This window comes from Leopardus geoffroyi, chromosome A3 (genome assembly GCF_018350155.1).
Source record: "Leopardus geoffroyi isolate Oge1 chromosome A3, O.geoffroyi_Oge1_pat1.0, whole genome shotgun sequence".
NCBI lineage: Eukaryota > Metazoa > Chordata > Mammalia > Carnivora > Felidae > Leopardus > Leopardus geoffroyi.
In genome coordinates, this window is record NC_059336.1 from 85,872,590 (window position 1) to 85,892,241 (window position 19,652).

The following is a 19,652-nucleotide window of genomic DNA, read 5'->3' on the forward strand; positions in this document are numbered from 1 at the left end:
TTGCTGTTTTCCTCACTTTAATTTTGTTGGTCTTTCATATCTTCTTGAGTTGAACATAAACTTGTTTTTATTATTTTTTGTGTCACTGATTAAGGGAGTGAGTTTCCTTCGAACAGAGCTTTACTCTTGGGTGGACATATAGAACATCTTTAGCCCTGAAATACGTCTTTTTATTTCATTATATTTGATATATGTATCTCTTGGTTCATATTCTCTTTATGCATTTAAAATTTCCAGCATTTGTTGTATTCTTTTCTTTTCTTTCCCATGATATTTATTTCTTCCAGAGTAGAACTTTGGAGGTTCTAGTCTTTTCATATTTCTTTTTCCTTCCTTCCTTCCTTCCTTCCTTCCTTCCTTCCTTCCTTCCTTCCTTCCTCTCTTTCTCTCCACCCCCTTTCCTTTTTGCATAACCCTATACAGTTTTCCTATTGCTCCTTTCCATTTTACTCACCTTGGATAATACACTTGATATTACATCTGGTTCTTTCCAAGGTGAATATCTATCTATCTATCTATCTATCTATCTATCTATATCTATACACAGTTGACCCTTGAACAACATGAGTTTGGACTATGTGGGTCTACTTATATGCAGATTTTTTTTGATAAATACAGTACAGTAGTATAAATGTACTCTTTCTTCCTTATTTTGTAATAACATTTTTTCTCTAGCTTACTTTATTATAAGAATACAGTATATAATACATACAGCATACCAAGTATGTGTTAATTGACTATTTACGTTATTGGTAAGGCTTCTAGTCAACAGTAGGCTATTAGTAGTTAAGTTTTTGGGGAGTCAAATTTATACTTGGATTCTTGAATGTGTGGATAGTAAGGAGGTTAGGGTCGGCTTCCCTAACTGTGGGTTATTCAAGGGTCAACTGTGTATGTTACTGTTGTTTATTTCATTAGGTTTCATGATCATGTATGTGTCTTCTTCACTGTATTTCCCCAGAAGTCTATTGTGTTTGTGTAGAGGAGTGTTATGGGGAGATTAACATAATGGACTGATTAGTGGCCAGAAGAACTGGAATCAGAAAGACTAATAAGGAGGGAATAAAAATACAAAGGAAAAGATGGATGGAGTGAAGGTTTTTTAGTGTTACTAGAGATAAGGAAGGAGGAATAAGAAGGGAGGACGCTGACTGAAAATTCAGGAGCAGGAACTTATTTAGAGCAGATAAGAAGTTTATTATTAGACATGTTGATTTTGAGGTGCTGATAAAATATTTAGGAATAGCCAGCAAGTAGTTAGAAATACTGAAGAGGAATTTAGCAGAAAATTGGAAGTTAGATAGATGTGGCTACCATCCACATCAAACTATCATAAAGGGTCAGATGTCAGATTAGCCTTACAAGTTAGAGCTCTTATTCAGTGTCAAGCTTTGCTAATAATCTCAAATTTCAAGAAATCAAGAACAGGGGTTGCCTAATACAATTCAGTGACTATGCAGGTCCTTCCTTTCTGTGTGAGACATAGTCTTTGCCCCCAAATAAAAGATGAGGTCTCTAAATGAGGTTTGCAGACCCTACACTGGGTAGAGAACACTTAAGCTATGAAACATCTCAATTTTTTTTTTTTTAAGCACAAATCATCACAGGGATTTTATGACATTTTTTGTTAGAGATCATGACTTAAATCCACAGATCTTAGGGTTTTTTTTTCCTGAATTATAATTAACATATAGTATTATATTAGTTTCAGGTGTACAGTATAATGATTTAACAATTCTATAGATTTCTCAGTGTTCATCAAGTTAAGTGTACTCTTAATCTCCTTTATCCATTTCATTCATTCCCCACCTACCTCCTCTCTGGCACAGATTCTAGTTTTATTTACTGTAAATGATCCTGAAATACGAATATCCTGCCAAAGAAATTTTACAGATAAGGGCTCTTTTCATATAAAATCTCTAGTCAATTCCAGGAAATCCAGTAATCAACAGGTTTACATGGACATTAGACAGGGCCATCTACCTTCTCACCTTGGGAATCTCCCCCTGGTTATAGTGAGAGAAATGGACTACAGACCAGCCCTTTTGACACCTTCTTCTTCTCACATAAACTCAGTAATTGAGGTTTGGAATGGATGAAAAATTGAAAGGATGGAATCTATAGAGAAAAGTAAAATAGTCATTGAGAAAAAGGAGAGAGAGAGGAGCCAGGAATGAAAAGAGAGAGAGATAAAGAACATTCAGAGAAGAAGAATGAGTTGGGTGTGGCTGGGGAGTTTAGTTTCTTCTCACTCTCCAGTACCCTCTTTTTCCTCAGTAAGAGAACCAAATTATTATTTCAGAGTAAAGACTATATTTCACAGGCTCCCTTGCTGCTAAAGATGATCATGTGACCAAGTATCTGCCAATAAAACCCTAGGAGGAAACTTATGAAAGTATGGAACTTACTTTGCTAAAAAACGAGAAATACCTTTCTCTTCGCCTTTCAAAATCCTGTAGTTTAGAATGCAGATGTAATGGCTCCAGCAGCCATCTTGGACAATGAAAATAAGGCTTGCACCGTAGGGATGGTCGGCCTGAGAGCTGGAAGAATAATGGGCCCATGGTAGCTCTGGGCATACATACCAGCATTGGATTGACTATCTCTACACTTCTCCTAAATGAGATAAACATAAACTTCCATGTGATTTAAGTCACTGTTTAAGGAGTTCTGCTCCTACGTAACTGGGTACCGAGAATGGCTCAATATCAGCTAGCTCTAAGTACATTTTGTCTTCTACCTTATGCCCATCTTTTCAAGACAAGTTACATTGTCAAACTGCATGAACAACATATCAGTATTCTTTGGTATATTAGTACCTTAGTACATCTCATCTGAACAATTCTAATTTAGTCTCTACCACACTTCCGAGGATTTTTTTTTACTTGACTTTCAAAGTGCATCCTCTGTATCATAAGCAAGTTTTTCTTTTTATGGATAAAACTTGCTTAAATGTTTTTTCTGGCTACTGTGACATGGAATATAATAATAATATACTACGCTATTAGTTCTAGGTAATCAAGTATTTCTGTATACTGTAATAAGTAGTTTAGAAGTGTGATTTTATTTAATCCTCATAACCCTATGAGGATTGTGGTAATATTGTTCCTGAGGGATACTTGTCTAGTGAGTAGTCAGCATGCTACTCAAAACCAGGCTGGTTTGATTTCAGAGCATGGGGTCAGTACGCTACACTTACGCAATCTCTTCTACCTTTGTATTTAAAGTGACAAAGTCATGGATTGAAGGGATACCTCTGAGTGATATCAAGATGTAACTACCCTATCTGGTCTTTTCTTTATCCCCTCTATGTGTACTAATGTACAGAGGAGTATTTGAGGACAAGGACTCCACCTTTCAGCTCCATCATAATGAGAATTCTATCTAGGCTCACAAAGTGTCTGTGTTTTTGCCCTTGTCCCCAGTGCTAAAAGGCAACAGGTAGGATAGTGGATCCAATGGATCTGTTAGCTTCCATACACTGCTAATTAGAAAAACCCCAAACAGGCCACCATGATGGGAGTTCTGAGGCTATGGATAGTAGAGAAGTGAGCACTGATAACTCTTTCAAAATTAGGGTCTCTGAAATGTTTATATCAGAGATCTAAAATTAATAGATGGTTTGTTTGGAGTAGGCTTGCAGAAACACAGGGTTAGAACAGTTCTCAGTATATGCCATTAATATGTATTTCTACAGCTCTTTGGCCTTTTTACTTAGGAGGTGGGCCAACCAAAGTCTTCCATGAATTTCAAGGAATAATATTTGGAGCATCAGTAAGTAGTAAATAACCAAGTGAGTACATTTTGCTTTTTAACAGCATTGAAAACATATGGGACAAAGATAGGTCATCTTCTTCTGGAGATACCCAGAAATTTACAGAATCCTTGAATTAGAACAGGCATTTGAATTTTTGTTTCATGATTTTTGGAATCCATCAAGGTATAACGTCTAAAGACTCTTAAAATGGCAGTTTGTAAAACAAATCATACCTCATCCTAGGTGTACCTCCAGACGTTTAAAAGAACTTTTTGAGCCCTAGGAGGAGGCCAGGCCTTCAGATGAATGTCCTCAGGAGTCAGTCAGTGTATCCATTGCAACATATCACCAGACCAGGTAAGAACACCATCCCCCACCCAATAGTTAGAGAGCAGTGACATTACATTTGCTTAATGTAATTGGCATTCATTGCATTGTCACCTGTTTATAACTTAGCAGAAAGCCCCAACACATGATCTTCTTTCCAAGTATTACTGCGGCTCCCTGAGGAAGGTCTAGGTTTCATGAATCTCTTCTTGGTTTTTGCCCATCTCGTCAGCCGGGTGTCTCACTTCCATAGTCTTTATCAGCTGTTGCTAGAGTCTGTGGGCTGTGCCTCCCCACAAGGGGGCTCCAAATGGCCAGCATGTTGTACGGACTTGTTGGCTCCTCAGCCTTTCAGAGTCCCTCAACAGGGGAGAGAGAGAAAGCCCTCCCTCCTCAGTCTGAGACCAGGCTGCATGCATTTTCTTTGGCAGAATTCCCTCCTTTGACCCACTTATACTGCTTCACTAATATTTCTGAAAACCTGAGTTTTTTCAGTCTTTAATGAGTGGGACACCAGTAGTCCACCTTATGCTCAGGAAACCCAATTTTTCCTTTTATCCAACATGAGGTAAAGAGCAGCTGGTCCTAATGTGTGCTGTTGATTATGTGCTCTTCAGTAAGGAAATACATGGGCAGAAGTATACACACACACATCTACTAAAAATAAACACCTGTTTTTTAGGGATTGTTCATAATCCACATTTAGGGTATGTCTGTTGTGGGAGGAGAGGACACTGACTGGAAGGACACAAAGATATGTCAAATTATATTATGAAAACCAAATTAATCTCAGTCCAGAGCATTAGCAGTAGGGTAGTGTCTTCTCCATGAGCAATGGACAAGAGTGGGTATTATATATATGTTTTATATAAATATATATGATATATATACTGAAATAAATCATATATGTACTTTATATACATCATATATAATTTATTTTATATACTGTGATAGGTTGAATAATGGCCCCAAAGATACCGAGGTCCAAATCCCAGGAACCTGTGAATTCTACGTTATATAACAAAAGGGACCTTGCTGATGTGATTAAGTCAAGGCTCTTGAGATAGGAGAGGCCCTTGGATTATTCAGGTGGGCCCTAAATGTAATCACAAGTGTCCTTATAAGTGGGAAGCAGAGGGAAAAAAGATCATGTGACCATGGAAGCCAAGATTGGAGTGATATGCTTTAAAGATGGAGAGGGGGTAACAAGCCAAGGCCTCTAGAAGCTGAAAAAGTCAAGAAGATTAATTCTCCCCTCAGAGCCCCCAGAGGGAACCAGCCCTGCCAACACCTTGACTTTAGCCCAGTGAAGCTGATTTTTGGATTTCTGACCTCCAGAACTATAAGATGCCACCAAACTCTCCTTAGGGTTGCTGTTTTGAGTCCACCCTGAGACATTACATTCTACTCCAACCCGCATATGCTTCTAGAATCAGCTTAGGAGAACTCCAGTGTAGGTCTTGCTGCCTCTCAATCCCAGGCTTTCGACTCTGGACTCCCTCTCCTGTTGGAATCCTGGCTCCAGTTGCCAACCCTGTACTGTCACGCTAAAGATGCCTGCCAAGTTTTCCTTGGGGGACGTGGCATTTTTGGGGAATGAGATCATTATTATTTGCGGTAAAATGAGATATTTGGATTACCACTGGATTTCTTTACATTGTCCTCTCCATACCGCTTACTACAATGGAGATATTCCACAGGAATTGACAGCCTAAGTCTTCTTCTCAGAAAAGTCTCCTTCATGGTTTAAAGAAAATCAATCTCTTCCGCATCCTTTATGGCGTGGAACAGGAAGAAACCAGCTGGGGAAAGGCAGATCAGCACTGCTGACCCCTTCTTCCAAATTCTCTCTGAACCATCATCAAGAATCACTTTCCTGGAGAACTTAGCTCATTTGGACTGAGAATACTTCTGCTTGGTGTGTCCCTCTGGAAGCATTTTATTCATGCAGATAATGAGCAGAGGCAGCCGCTGGCTTTTTTCCGTGCTTAGCTAATACAAGTGCTGTGTTGCTCCCCTTCCATGCTTAAGCTTCTGCCAGAAGGGCGATATCTCTGGGGCTCACAGAAGAAATGTCAAGAGCTGTTCAGCTCAGATACTATGTTTGCAGCTACCCTCTCCAGGGCTTATGGGTGTTACAAAAATTAAACCAATTTCTTTTGTTTTTTATACAAACTTCTACTTTATTTTGCAGATTTAAAATCCAGGGATTCTATAAAAATAGTCACTGCAGTTGGTATCATTGTTTTTACCATGTACCATTACTCATTCATTATTTATTTACCAAATATCTATGTAATGTTTACTATGTACTAGTACCATGTAGGTGTTGGGGATTCAACAGTGAATGAGACAAAATTCTAGCCCTCATGGGGCTTATTATGGTCTAGACAAATCCCTCAAACCAGCAAATAAGAGCATATGCATAAACATGCAATTTCTGACAGTGGTAAATATTATGGAAAATATAGAGCAGAATAAAGGTCCAGCAAGTGACAATTCATGGAATGAGGCAGAAAGGGACTGGAGGTAGTTAGGCTGGGGGATCAGAGACTGCTTGGCTTCCTAGAGACTTGAAATGAAAAGCCAGCTCGGCAAAGAACTGGGAGAAGAGCTTTACCAGTGAGGATCCAGCAAGTGCAAAGGCCCTGATGTAGGAGCAAGTTTGGTGCGATGAGAAACAGCAAGAGGCTAGCATGCCTGGAATGAGTAAGGAGGAAACGACCAGGGTTGACTGGTGAGGAGGCCATACACCAGGTCATACAGCACCTTGTAACAGTGTGAATTTTATCCTAAATGTGAGGGGAGTTTGCTGAAGAGTTTTGAGCAAGGAATTCATGTGGCTTTAAATTAGGATTTCAAGTTAGCCACTTTGCCCACTGCACTGAGAAAAGTCTAGGGAAGTGGGCCAAGTTTGGAAGCCAGGAGACAAGCTACAAAGCTATCACTTGCTCTACTTTCTGGAAGACTTCCATCCCACAGATTCCATTTTCACTTACGTTGCCATATTTGTAATTGCTAAGAAGATTCTTTTGGTTCTCTTCATATTCCATTTTATAGAACTCTTTTCTTTTCTTTTTTTAAAAACATATATTTATTTTTGAGAGAGAGAGAGTACATGCGAATGGGGAAGGGGCAGAAAGCGAGGGAGACTGATGATCTGAGGCAGGCTCTGACAGTGCAGAGCCCGATGTGGGACTCGAACTCACCAACCAGAACCATGAGATCATGATCTGAATGGAAGTCAGACGCTTAACCAACTGAGCTACCCAGGAGACCCCCTTTTCTTGTTTCTGACATGAAATTCTTTCTCTTATATTTCAGAGGATATTAATGTTATTTTTTGAGGTCCTATTTTCTCTGAATTGTCTCTGTTACTAACAAGTGTGTTTTGTTTTATTTACTTACTATTGCTTTTTTTTAGTGGTTAACAGCATAGATTCAAGTTAGATTGCCTGGTTAAAATAACAGCGTCCCCACATACTAGATGTGTGAGCTTGGGCAAGTAACGTAAGGTCTTCATGCTTCAGCTTCTTCATCTTTTCAGTGGAGATAATAATAGCATTAATACAAATGCTGGTGTCAGGGTTAAATGAGTAAATGCATATAAAGTACTTAGAACAGTGCCAGCTCCTAGACAGGCTCAATTAGGGTCAGCCCTCACTTTTTCTGTTTGGTTTGCTCTATCTGTTATATTGGATGTTTTCCTCACATGTCTGAAGGTTCTTGCCTCTCTGTTCAAACTCAAGACTCTGAGCAGCCCCAGGAGACCTGATTTGATAAAGTCAAGCAGATTTTCTTTGTGATTTCAACTGCTCAGGGCAAGGAGCCCACTTGGGCCACCAGCTTGTCATTAAAGCCTGGGAGAGCTTGGAAAGTTCTATTCCTTATCTTTCCCACCTTCTTACTCATGAGGCTGCCATCTGTCTGTGGGAGAGCAAGTCAAGTTTCTTATTTTCTCTCACAGTAAGCTACTACCTGAGGGAGGCACCTCATTCTAATAAGTCAATTTTCATAAAGAAGATAAAATTCCCCTATCTATCATGTTTGTTCCTTGTTGAACTATCATGATAGTTTCTCTCAGGAAGAAAACACAACCAGACGTTGTGAATAAGACAAAGCGATAGGATGAAATACAGAAGATGAGTTTGGGGACATGGACTCAGTGGTAACCCAACCTGTGCCAGGATCAAATAAAGCACATTAAGAAGAGAAGGTGAGTGATGTAGCAGGATGGGCCAGGGGTGAGGTGGTGAAGGAGAAATTATTTGGAAAGTTTTATTTGCTGAAAATTTTGTAAATTTGGATTGTGAATATCCTAACTGTGAAAGAGAAGACCTTGCAATAATATGTCTCAAAAGGCTTAACTCTTGATTTTGCTGTAATTCAGAGTAATAGACACGTACAAAGCTTGATGTCTTATCAATATCTACCTGCCAGACCAAAAAACTTGGGCACAACTCTAGCCAAGACCACTCCTGGTCCATGATGACCTGTAAGACACCAACCATCAAATGGTTACTTGAACAACTGAACACTTCAATGGCAAAAAATGAACATCAACACATCAACTCTTATCTCTCTATGTGAACAAAAATTAATTTCAGATGGATCAAAGACTTAAAAATATTAGCAAGAACTATAAGGATTCTAGAAGAAACAGAATATCTTCAGAATCTTGGGGCAGAAACAGATTTACTAGGACATGAAAACTATAACATAAAATAAAAATTTAAATTCAATTCATCAAAATTAAATATTTATGCACATTTGAAGGCACCTTTACAAAAATAAACAAGGAAGCAAGCACAGACTGGGAGAAAATATTTGAAATACGTATATCAGCAAAGGACTTGGGTAAAAATATATAAAGAGCCCCTAAAAATTAACAATAAAATGACAAACAGCCCAGTAAAAAATGACAAAAGACCTCAACAGATACTTCACAAAAGAAAATATACAAATGGCTAATAGGCACATGACAAGGTTCTCAACATCATTATCATTTAGATATCAGGAAAATGTAAAATAAAACCAGATGATGCTAATTCCCACCAACTAGAATGGCTAAGATAAAAAATTGCCAAAATGATACATTAGCAAGAATGTGGAGGGACTGCAAATCTCATACATTGCTAGTAGGAATGTGAGATGATACAACCTCCCCCAACCCAAGATGCTGACTTCTGGGTCCTTATCTATAGTTTCCCATAGAAATGATCCCTCTAAATACCTCCACTGTCACATTCTGGACCATCAAGCATGTATAAGCACACAGATGTATATGAGTGTTGTGCCCCTATGCTACACACACAGAAGGAAGTATGTCTTAGTTACTGTGTATTTGCAGAAAAATACAAAATTTCTGTAAAAATTTAACCAAATTTATGGTGTCAATTTCAAGTAAAGCTGACTATGACTGCATTGCCTTTCACCATTTACTCTATTTTCTCCCCTTCAAACTAGATCATGATCTCTTCATTTCTGAACCTACCATAGTTCCCAGATTATAATGAGGCACAATAATTATGGGTTTGGTCACTTTCATGTGGAACCCACATAAATGGCAGGAAAGAAATTGGTTAGAAATGTCACCTGCTTGTATTATTCACCTATTCAAAAATATTCATTGAATTGTTATTTTCTGCATGTTAATTTAATAAGACCTTGGGCTGTTGGAAGAAAGACCACATATCCACCATCTCTTAACTACCAAGAAGAACAGAAATCAGTAATTAGAAGAAATGTGTTTTATGTGCAATTTTATACTCAAATGGACACTGTAACTGTAGCTGGAATTGACATCATATTCTAAATAAGGGACTAGGTAATTTCTGTATGAAATGTAAGACTGGTGTGAAAATTAAGTGCTCATCAATAACACTTCTAGGGAACCATTTCCTTCCAAGGGGCCATTTGGTTTGCATTCTGGGTCACTGCTGAGTTCAAAGCTTGAGAAATTTAGGTCATAAATTCCTGTATTCCATATGACTTGTTTTACTTCAAGTTTCAGAGTTGGAAGGGATCTTAGAGACCACCTGGTCCAATCCCCCCCTTTTTCGATTGAGGAAACGCTCCAGGGAGGTTAAACACAGACAAAGACCACACAGCTAGTTAGACTTGGGAAACGAATCTGGTCTTGCAACTTTTGGTTCATTCTTTTTCCTCTGCTTCAAGCAGGTAAGATGAGAAATCCTGGGAACAGCTTATTTTAGGGGGCTTTGGGGGACAGAGTGTCAGCTTTGGGGAGAGTAGTTTTATTACAAAGCTTCCCAGAAGCCCTATTCCTCAGAAGCAAACTGCACATGTTCTTTCCTCCTGCCATGGACTCCAGTCTCCTGTGCATGTTTAGGTCAAGTGGTGGCAAGGGGGTGTTGGATACTTGGGGGTCTAGAGAAAATGAAGTTCAGCAATTTATTTCACAGAAGAGGAACTGAAACCAGAGAGGTTAAGCAACCTTATTCTTTTTTTTATTTTTAAAGCAATCCTTCTTCACCCTCCTTCTTAGTGAGAACTAATTCTGTTGAAGCTGATTTTGATGATTGCATTTAATCATGATCTCTGGACTATGTGCCTTATTGTCATGAGGCTCTCATTTTACTGATTGATAAAGCAGAAAAACAGAGAAGTGGTGTGCTCTGATGAGAATTCTGGCAGGAAATGAGATGGCCATTACCACTTGTGGTTCTCCTCTTTCCCCTCTCTGCAAGGCTCCTTTTGAAATCTTCTTGCATTGCCTTCCCATGGAGTAATTTAGCAGAGCTTCATTTAAATTGTGCTCATTTGCATTAACTTTCATAACGAAGAAGCATATTCCCAACTGGACTGGAACAAAGCCTGTGGTTACTTTGTGCCTTCTGCACTGTGTCCATTCCCTGGGGGCCCCGGGGGGTCTGAATCCATCATTGGTCAGAGTTAGAGCAGAGGAAGGAGGTGACTGGCAGGAGCAGGCCATGGATTCAATAGAATAACACAATATGTGCCCTGATGCCTAGTATTCAATGTTTGCAAGCGCCTGGTTTCATTGCAATATTATCACGAAGCATAATACAGCAAGTCATTTGGTTCAAAGGTGTCAAAAGGCCTTGTAACTATTAGCCAATCTAATGAGCTAATGTTTTAGTCTGTTCTTTTGTTTTAAAATGTGAATATTTCGTATTAATTCCAAACAGATATTTGGTCATTTGTGGGAATGTTATAGGAGTAGAACCTTCTGCAATTGACATCAGACTGACTAAATGAAAGGCCCTTTGAGTCACGCATCCTAACTAGTAGTAATTACTAGTAATTGCAAGCTCAAGGTCAGTAAGACATGCTTCTCAGCCTCCAGTGGGGGTACAAGTAGGTATTCAGCAGGGAACTATGCTGTTCCCAACACACCTGACCTGGCCTGGGCTCTGTTATGCAGGTAAAGGGTCATTCACTGTACTGAGACCCTCAGGGGTAGAACATCTGGGGAAAGAAGCCAGTTCTGTAATGTTGCTGAGTTTGGGGAAGGTCTCTAGTTGATTCAGGTGCTTAGCTGAGGACAAAGCTTTCCATAAAGTGATGTCCTCTCTGCACCTGACCTGTGAGTCCTTAGTGTGGCTTTAACCAGCGGGAGCAAATTAGTGAGCCTGACTCCCTGTTGGGGCAGGAGGGTCTCACTCTTGTTTCTCATGAGGACCTGGCCTGAAAATTTTTGTCTGGGTGGACATAATAGCTCTGGACTGTTGTATAAATATGCTATTGAAATTTGAGGGGCCAGGAGCAAATAACAGAGGACCACTGTATGGTTCAGGCCAGTCAAGGTCTCTGGGACCCCTTGATCAGTAATTTCACTTCAGTCCTCACAGTTTTAAGAATTCTCATACTCTAGGTTAAAGCTTTCATTAATATGGCCCCTTCTATTATTTTTCAATAAAGCCCCTTCCTTAACAGATATAAAAGAAATGTTTCCTCCCTATTAAAAAAAATTGCACCTTGATCCTTTCCAAGAGATCCCATTTTCCTTGTACAATACAGATGAAATCAAATAATACATATGCACTCATAACCTCTGACCCTCCCTCTGAGCCTCCTCTTGCCCATAAGGAAAATTCTGGAAATTCTAGCATGATTAACTTGGTACTTTTTCTTTCATCATGCTCCTCCCACTCTCCTTATCCTCCTTTCTTCTTGCTCCCTCCCCTTCTCCTCATGGTCATTTTTATTCATATGAGGATCTAGTTTATGAGAGAACAGAAGAAATGTTAGCTAGAGAATTTATAATGGAAATGAAAGGAAAAAGCCAATAAATCTAAGAATGAGGTGAAGTACCAGAAGAACCCAGTAGGGCAGATATCAGAGTTTTAAGTTGGGAGCTGAGTGTGGGAGACAAAAATATTCCCAGGGAGAATGTTGCATCTATATGGAAGATACTGAGGATGGAAGAAATGAAGAGAGAGGAGGCTTAAGATGTTTGAGTCTGGGGTACCCCGGGTGGCTCAGTCGATTGAGCGTCCGACTCTTGATTTTGACTCATGATCCCAAGGTCATGGGATTGAGCTCCGCATTGGGCTCTGTGCTGAGTGCGAAGCCTGCTTAAGATTCTCTCTCTCCCTCTGCCCCCTCCCCTGCTTTGCTCTCTCTGTCTCTAAAAAACAAAACAAAACAAAACAAAACAAAAAACAAAACAAAACAAAAAAGATGTTTGAGTCTGGACTAAAAAGGTGGCTCCTCAAGAGTTGGAACAATGTTTGAATTAACTTGAATTGTTTTTAATGACTATTTAGTTGTCTAACTGTTTTTCTTTGAATTTGGTGCTATTTTTGGAGTTTGGTTCACTGGTTGGGAGAAATTATATTCATGTTCTTTAAAAAAGAAAAGCATAGTGAACCTATCTTTGCCCCAAGTGCAGAAACTCTGTCTGAAGAGAGAAAGGACATGTCTTCCAATAAACAATCAGAAGTGTGGCCAGTGCCATTGTGTGCAGGGACACCCTGCTTCACAGCTGCTGACGATACTTCTCTGAGTGTGCAGAGGTGCAGTTCCTGGCCAAGAACCAACGCATGCCATTGTCAACCTGCCCCTCCTCACCTAACTCCTCTCCTGATGGTGCTCCAAAGACTGCTCCAAAAGAGTCAGTTAATCTAACACAATGTAGAAAAAGAAAAATATCAAAGAAAATTTACAAAATTTTTCAAAATATGTTTTAAAAACCTGGTACTTGGGTGCACTTGGGCACTTGGGTGGCTCAGTTGGTTAAGTGACCAACTCTTGTTTTCAGCTCAGGTCATGATCTCATGGTTCGTGAGTTGGAGCTCTGTGCCAGGCTCCGTACTGACAACATGGAGCTTGCTTGGAATTCTCTCTCCCTCTCTCTGCCCCTCCCCTGCTCATGCTCTCTCTCTCTCAAAATAAATAAGCATTAAAAAAAAATCCAAACATCGTACACCGAAAAAGAGACATAGGGAAATCCACAATTATAGTTGAATATTTCAACACTTCACCTGTAGGAATAAATAGAACAAGTGAGTAAGGATATAGAATACCTGAACAGTGATATCACCTAATTTTACCTTGTAGGAACGCCTGGGTGGCTCAGTTGGTTGGGTGTCCGACTTTGGCTCAGGTCATGACCTCACAGTTCGTGGGTTCGAGCCCCGTGTCGGGCTCTGTGCTGACAGCTCAGAGCCTGGAGCCTGTTTCGGATTCTGTGTCTCCCTCTCTCTCTGCCCCTCCCCTGTTCACACTCTGTCTCTGTCTCAAGAATAAATAAACATTAAAAAAATTAAAATAAATTTTACCTTGTAAATAACCATAGAAAAATCCCTCACAAAAACAAAATACACATTCAGCTGTATATTGATCATTCATCAAAATAGACAATATTCACAAGAAACTTAAAAAATTCTAATTATACAAAGCATACTCTCTGAACAACTTGAACTTAAGCTAGAAATAAAAAAGTAGAAACATGCCTGAAACATCTGCAAATAATTGAAAATTAAACAATACATTTTAAATAACCCGTGGATGAAAGAATCACAAGGGAAATTAGAAAATATTTTGCATTGAATGAAAATAAAAACACAACAGTAAAAGCAGTGCTTAGAGGGACTATATAGCATTAAATATTTATTTTGGAAAGAAGATAAAAAGTCTTAAATAGATGATTTAAATTTCCATCTTAAGTCACCGAAAAAGAAGAGCAAAAGTAAGAATAATAGGAAATAATAAAAAATAGGAAATAACAACATTAAGAGCAGAAGTTAATAAAACAGAAAACAAAATACAATAGAGAAAAATCACTGAGAATCAAAGAAACAGTATCTTGTTGCTGTGAAAAGGCACATAAGTCACCCTGACATTCTCATCGGGGCTCTGATTTGCATGGGTCCATCATTAGCGGATTTTGACAGATGTTTAATTTTGTTACCATTCCTCTTGCAGATTCTATTCTTAGGGGATCTGTCACACCCATGCAACTAATTGAGTTGTTGAAAGGCTATCCCTTTTCTCTGTGTGCCAATCAGTTCAGTATTAGCGTCCCTCTATAATACTGGCCAAGAGGAATCAGACGCAGACAAATCTTAACCACTTTATTGACCTGAGAGATGGTCTTGGATGATCATATATAGTGAACAGCTTTAGAAGTTACCAAACACCCAAACTTAGTTTTTAAAGGACTTCCTTTTGAAGGGATTACATGTAAAACCTGACCGTTCTATATTCTATTAATGGCTTCACAGACATTTCTTTTTTTTATTTGCCCAACATTATTTAATCAATTTAATTTGCCAATCACAATAGCAATTTAGGCCCATCCAAAGTCTGTTGCTGGTAAATAACAATTTTAATGAGAAAGTGTGCTAAATGAATTTATATAATTATAAAAATAGTACAGTTAATTTTTCCAAGTCAGTCTATAGCTATGCTTACTTACATGGCTATTGAGAATTCTGTGGACTTTTCATCTATTAAATTTTTATTGTTATTAATAATTATTGATATTTAAATATGTGTGTATTTCACAGACATTTCAAACTTCTCACGTCCAGATGGATCTTTGGATGTCCTCTCTCCCCACTCCCAATTTGTTTGGCTCCCTGTCTTCATTATCTCAGTAAAGGACATTAGTAAACACCTACTGCACTGTGAGAAAGAGGACACCAACTTGCTTTCTCCTTCTTTTTCTCCCTCCTTAAGTCCAACAGCAAGGCTTGTGTCTCCCATTTCCAATATAGGTCTGGGATCTCTCTCTCTGTTCCCACAGCCGTGGCTGTGATCCAAGCCACCATGATCTCCCCTCTGAGCTAGGACAATAGCTTCCTTAGTGGACTTCTCATATCTCTCCTTGTCTTCTTCCAGTCGATTTCCTTTAAACACACAAATCAGGTCATGGTACTCTCTGCTTAAATCTCCACATGGCTATGCAATGCACTTAAAAATACCTGAAACTCCTAATTATGGTCTACAAAGTCCTGAATGGTCTGACATCTACTCATATCTCCATACTGATCTCAATCTGCTTTTCCTTTAGCCAAGTGTGTGCAGGTATCATTGGCTTTTGCTTCTCTTCCTGGAGCATGTCAAGTGATCTTCCAGGGACTTTGGCAATACTATTCTCTGCCAGGAAAATGCTCTTGGCCATACCACTGTTCTTGATAATATCATCTTCCAGGTGAATGTGTCAGCTCTCTCAAAGAGCCCTGACCATTTTAGGTATGTTCATTTCACTCCCACTCTCATAAGTACCCTTTCATATCACTCTGTGGGCCCCCTCCTCACACGGTTGATAAGTGCCATGACAGTGGAAGTTCACACCCATTTTGCTCATTATTGTATGTGTGGCATCTGGCCAAGTATCTGGAAACCAGCAGTTGTTTAGTAAAGACTTTAGTGTCTTCATGCCTATTGTTTCCTGTATTGAAGAACTCTTTCTCCATCTTCAGAAATCCTGCTACTTCACAGCAGTCCCCTGGACTCTGCTCACCAGTCACTTACCCAGAGAGGTCTTCCCTGACCACCCTGTAAGCCTTCCCATCATACCTACCCATCACTCTCTTTTGCCTTGTTAGCCTTCATTATCTTTGTTCTTACCACTTGATATTTTGTGAATTCTCTTGTTTATTGTTGATTATCCATATCCCCCTAGGGAATGTGACTCCACAAAAGCAGTGACTGTGTTTAATGCTGTATCTCAGCACTGAAAATAGTGCCTAGAACACAGTAGAGACTTGTTAGATATTTATTGAGTGAATGAATGTACAAAGCCAGGCAAGGCCATGCTAAGTTCCATAATGAAATGATTTTGAAGAGTAGAAGATGAGTTGGCATTGAGACCCAGTTAAACTGTAAGCATTTGGGGATTTAAACCCCTTTCCTTTGCTTCCTGGCTTCACCCCTGTGCTGTAAGAGGAACAAAGGAAATGATCCAGAGTATCCGTCTCCTCAATTCTTTCTAGTATCCAGTGTATTTTCACTTTACTTTGGCAGCTCTGTGTGAGTGTGAGTTTTGCATTCATCTTTTAGCTGCTGGGAAGAAAATATAAAGTGAATGAAAGAATGAACATTTAAATGAGTAAATAGGAACGTTCTCAGTGGATGCTTGAAGATGTGTATCAGTCATCCCCTTGGAGAGTCACAAATGGCCTGCAAAGCATTGTTGAAATTATAAACAAGATTCTCCCAAATCTGGTACATGACAGATCTATAGTATATCTGTAATAAAAATACATGTTTTAAAAAAGATATGTCTTTGAAAAACCCAGAGATCCTTATCTATATTTATCTCAGGACTCCTTCTCCCATATAGAACCTAGATCATTTCAATGTATTGCTATTGGTATTTTTCAGAAGGTCACTCACAGGGGATTAAGCTTGAGTGCTTGTGCATTGTGCCATTGAGTCCGTACAGATATTTTGGGTTACTATTTGTCAAAACTGAAAGATTATTTTCAATAATCAAGAAGCTTATCTTAAAAATATTAATGTTTTTCAAAAAAATTCCTGATTTAAAAGTTATATGAATATATATAAAATGCATGTTTAAGAATACATATATACATATATACACATATACACACAGAGAGACACACACAAATCAATTATAAAAAGCTGTTGTAACAAATCAACATGTATTTGTGGTTGTGAAACTTGATTGTAAAACACATATTAACTTGCTTTGTAAAGAATGAAGGGTGGTCAGAGGGAAACAAAATGGCAGCGCCAAAGGGGAGCCTCTGGGTCAGGGCCCAAGGAAGAGGAGTTGTACGCATGTCAGAAAGGTCGCAGGCTGTTTTCAATTTGTCAATTTGTGGATGATGGAATTGGTTTAAATTGGACCAAAATGGAATGTTGAATCTGCATGTAGAGAAGCACATTCTCAATCTGGTAAGCAATATGCTTGACATCTTGGTTGCCAGGACCAGCTGCCATTCGCTGAACTGAGACAAGAACAGCTCATGCTCCTGATGCCAAAAATGCATCTATTCTTCCCTCTAACTCTGGTAAGGTCATTCTGGAGTGACATGATGGACTCTGAACAGAGCTTCATAACCTCTCCGTGGACGTTTTATCTTCAAGGTGATGATGGAAAAATAGTTATATTCCAGTCTAAGCCAGAAATCCAGTATGCACCACAGTTGGAGCAGGAGCCTACAAATTTGAAAGAATTGTGCCTACGCAAAATGTCCTATCTGCAAACGAGAAGTTCACAAACACATAGGAAGTGTCTTGAAGATGGAGAAAGTGATGGCTTTTTAAGATGTTTCCCTCTTAACTCTAGGTGGATTTTAACCACAACTCCTGTCCTCTCGGTGATGGTATTGCTCTGGACTTGTTGCACAACTGTTGCTACAGCTGTGGAGAAGTATGTTCCCTCTGAGGAGCTGAGTATCTATGGTGACTTGGAATTTGTGAACGCACAAAAGCTAAACAGATATCCAGCTTCTTCTCTTGTGGTTGTTAGATGGAAAGCTGGGCTGTGAAGAAGCAGGGCCTCTACCTACAAAAGTGAATCTTGCTCATTCAGAAATTTAAGTGTTTTTTTTTTCTTTTTTAAAGTAAAGGGTAATAGACATCTAAATTTCCATTCCTCATAGAGCTTTTAAAAATGGTTTCATTGGTGGGGTGCCTGGGTGTCCTAGTTGGCTAAGCATCCAACTTCTGCTCAGGTCATGATCTCACGGCTTGGGTTTGAACCCTGTCAGGCTCTGTGCTGACAGCTCGGAGCCTGGAGCCTGCTTCAGATTCTGTGTCTTTTTCTCTCTCTGTCCCTCCCCAGCTCATGCTCTGTTTTTCTTTCTCTTTCTCAAAAATAAATACACATTAAAAATTTCTTAAATAAAAAAACAAATAAAAAATGGTTTCATTGGATATAGGGCTTAGACATCACTATAAAATGCAAATAAATTTACCCAAACCTGTGAAGACTGTATTTGCTGTAACTTTATCTGTAAGTTTTTTTCCTAGTAATTTAAGAGATGGGTATTTGAGATCACATTTTTATTTTACTTATAGCTGTGGCTATTCTATTATTTACATTGTTTTTATTTGTTTTCTTTCTTAGCCAAATTCTGTGAGCTGATCATTGCTTTTTCCCATCTCCTAGACCATGATACTGTCACTTTAGTTAATAAATTGAACACTCAGTAGCATTTGATGCTTCTGCTCAGAAATGGCCCACAAGCTGTATTTTGAAATTTAGCAGGAAATGCCCTTTTATGACACTAGATTTTCAGTTGTACTGATGGAAATCATTAAAATTTTATTTGAAAAAAAAAAAGAGAACAAAAGGTTATAGGAAGGTATTATATTATGTGTGCATAATATTTTCCTAGATAGAAGAAACTACATAAGTGTTTTGTTCTGTTGTCTTGCGTGTACTTTGACCCATGATTATTTGGACAGATTTTGAGTTATTTCCCTTGGTAGGAAATAACCAAGGCTATGCATCTGCAAGGTTTCAGGCCAAGGTCATGGATATAGCCTAGAGCCCTGAAAGCTTTTTCTTGGGGCAGCTCCCCTGAGGTATAAAGAATTTGAGTGTAAATCATGCCCTGGCCAGCAAGAAGCCATCTCTTAGTCACTGAGCTGACGTGCCAAGACCTCTTCTCTTGCCAGGGATAGGTTTGATGTGTAGACCTCAGGACTGTGGGTTCAGTATGCTGTGTGTGTCATTCAACACCATGCCATATCTTCCCTGTCATCATGCAAAATGAATAGCATGAACATTTTGGGAGCTGTGACCCTTCTGTCATTGAATGGTTGCTCACCAGCTTCAGAAGGAATGCACTGACATTAGCAAAATCCTTAAGGAGAAGAAATGAGGAAACCAAAGATGAGAAAACAGCAAGGCTGCAGAAATGTGAGTGCACACAATGCTAAGTGTCTCTCTGGATTGCTATTATTTGTTCCTGAGGATCTTTCAAGAGGATAGAAACTGCGATAAAAAAATAAGGGAATTTGGGGTTTTTAGCCTGAATAAGCAAGGCTATAGGTGCCATTTAGATGGCCATTTAAATGGGTCAGGTTAAATGCGGATTCTTCCCTGCTCCCAAAGCCTGTAGAATAGATATAAACTTAAACTGTAGCAGCCAGAATA

General features: G+C 39.1%; 1 protein-coding gene across 1 annotated transcript; it reads left to right on the forward strand.

Moving 5' to 3' along the window:
• Window positions 1–17,319: 17,319 nt before the first annotated feature.
• LOC123580896 (transmembrane protein 59-like) lies at window positions 17,320–18,164 on the forward strand. The gene has a single exon (XM_045446303.1). The coding sequence runs from the start codon at window positions 17,512–17,514 to the stop codon at window positions 18,034–18,036; it is 525 nt and encodes a 174-aa protein (XP_045302259.1). The 5' UTR covers window positions 17,320–17,511; the 3' UTR covers window positions 18,037–18,164.
• The last annotated feature ends 1,488 nt before the right edge of the window (window positions 18,165–19,652 follow it).

What these genes read in the sequence shown, in the direction of transcription:
- LOC123580896 (XM_045446303.1), top strand. Translation starts at nt 17,512, where the DNA reads ATGCTCCTGATGCCAAAAATGCATCTATTCTTCCCTCTAACTCTGGTA.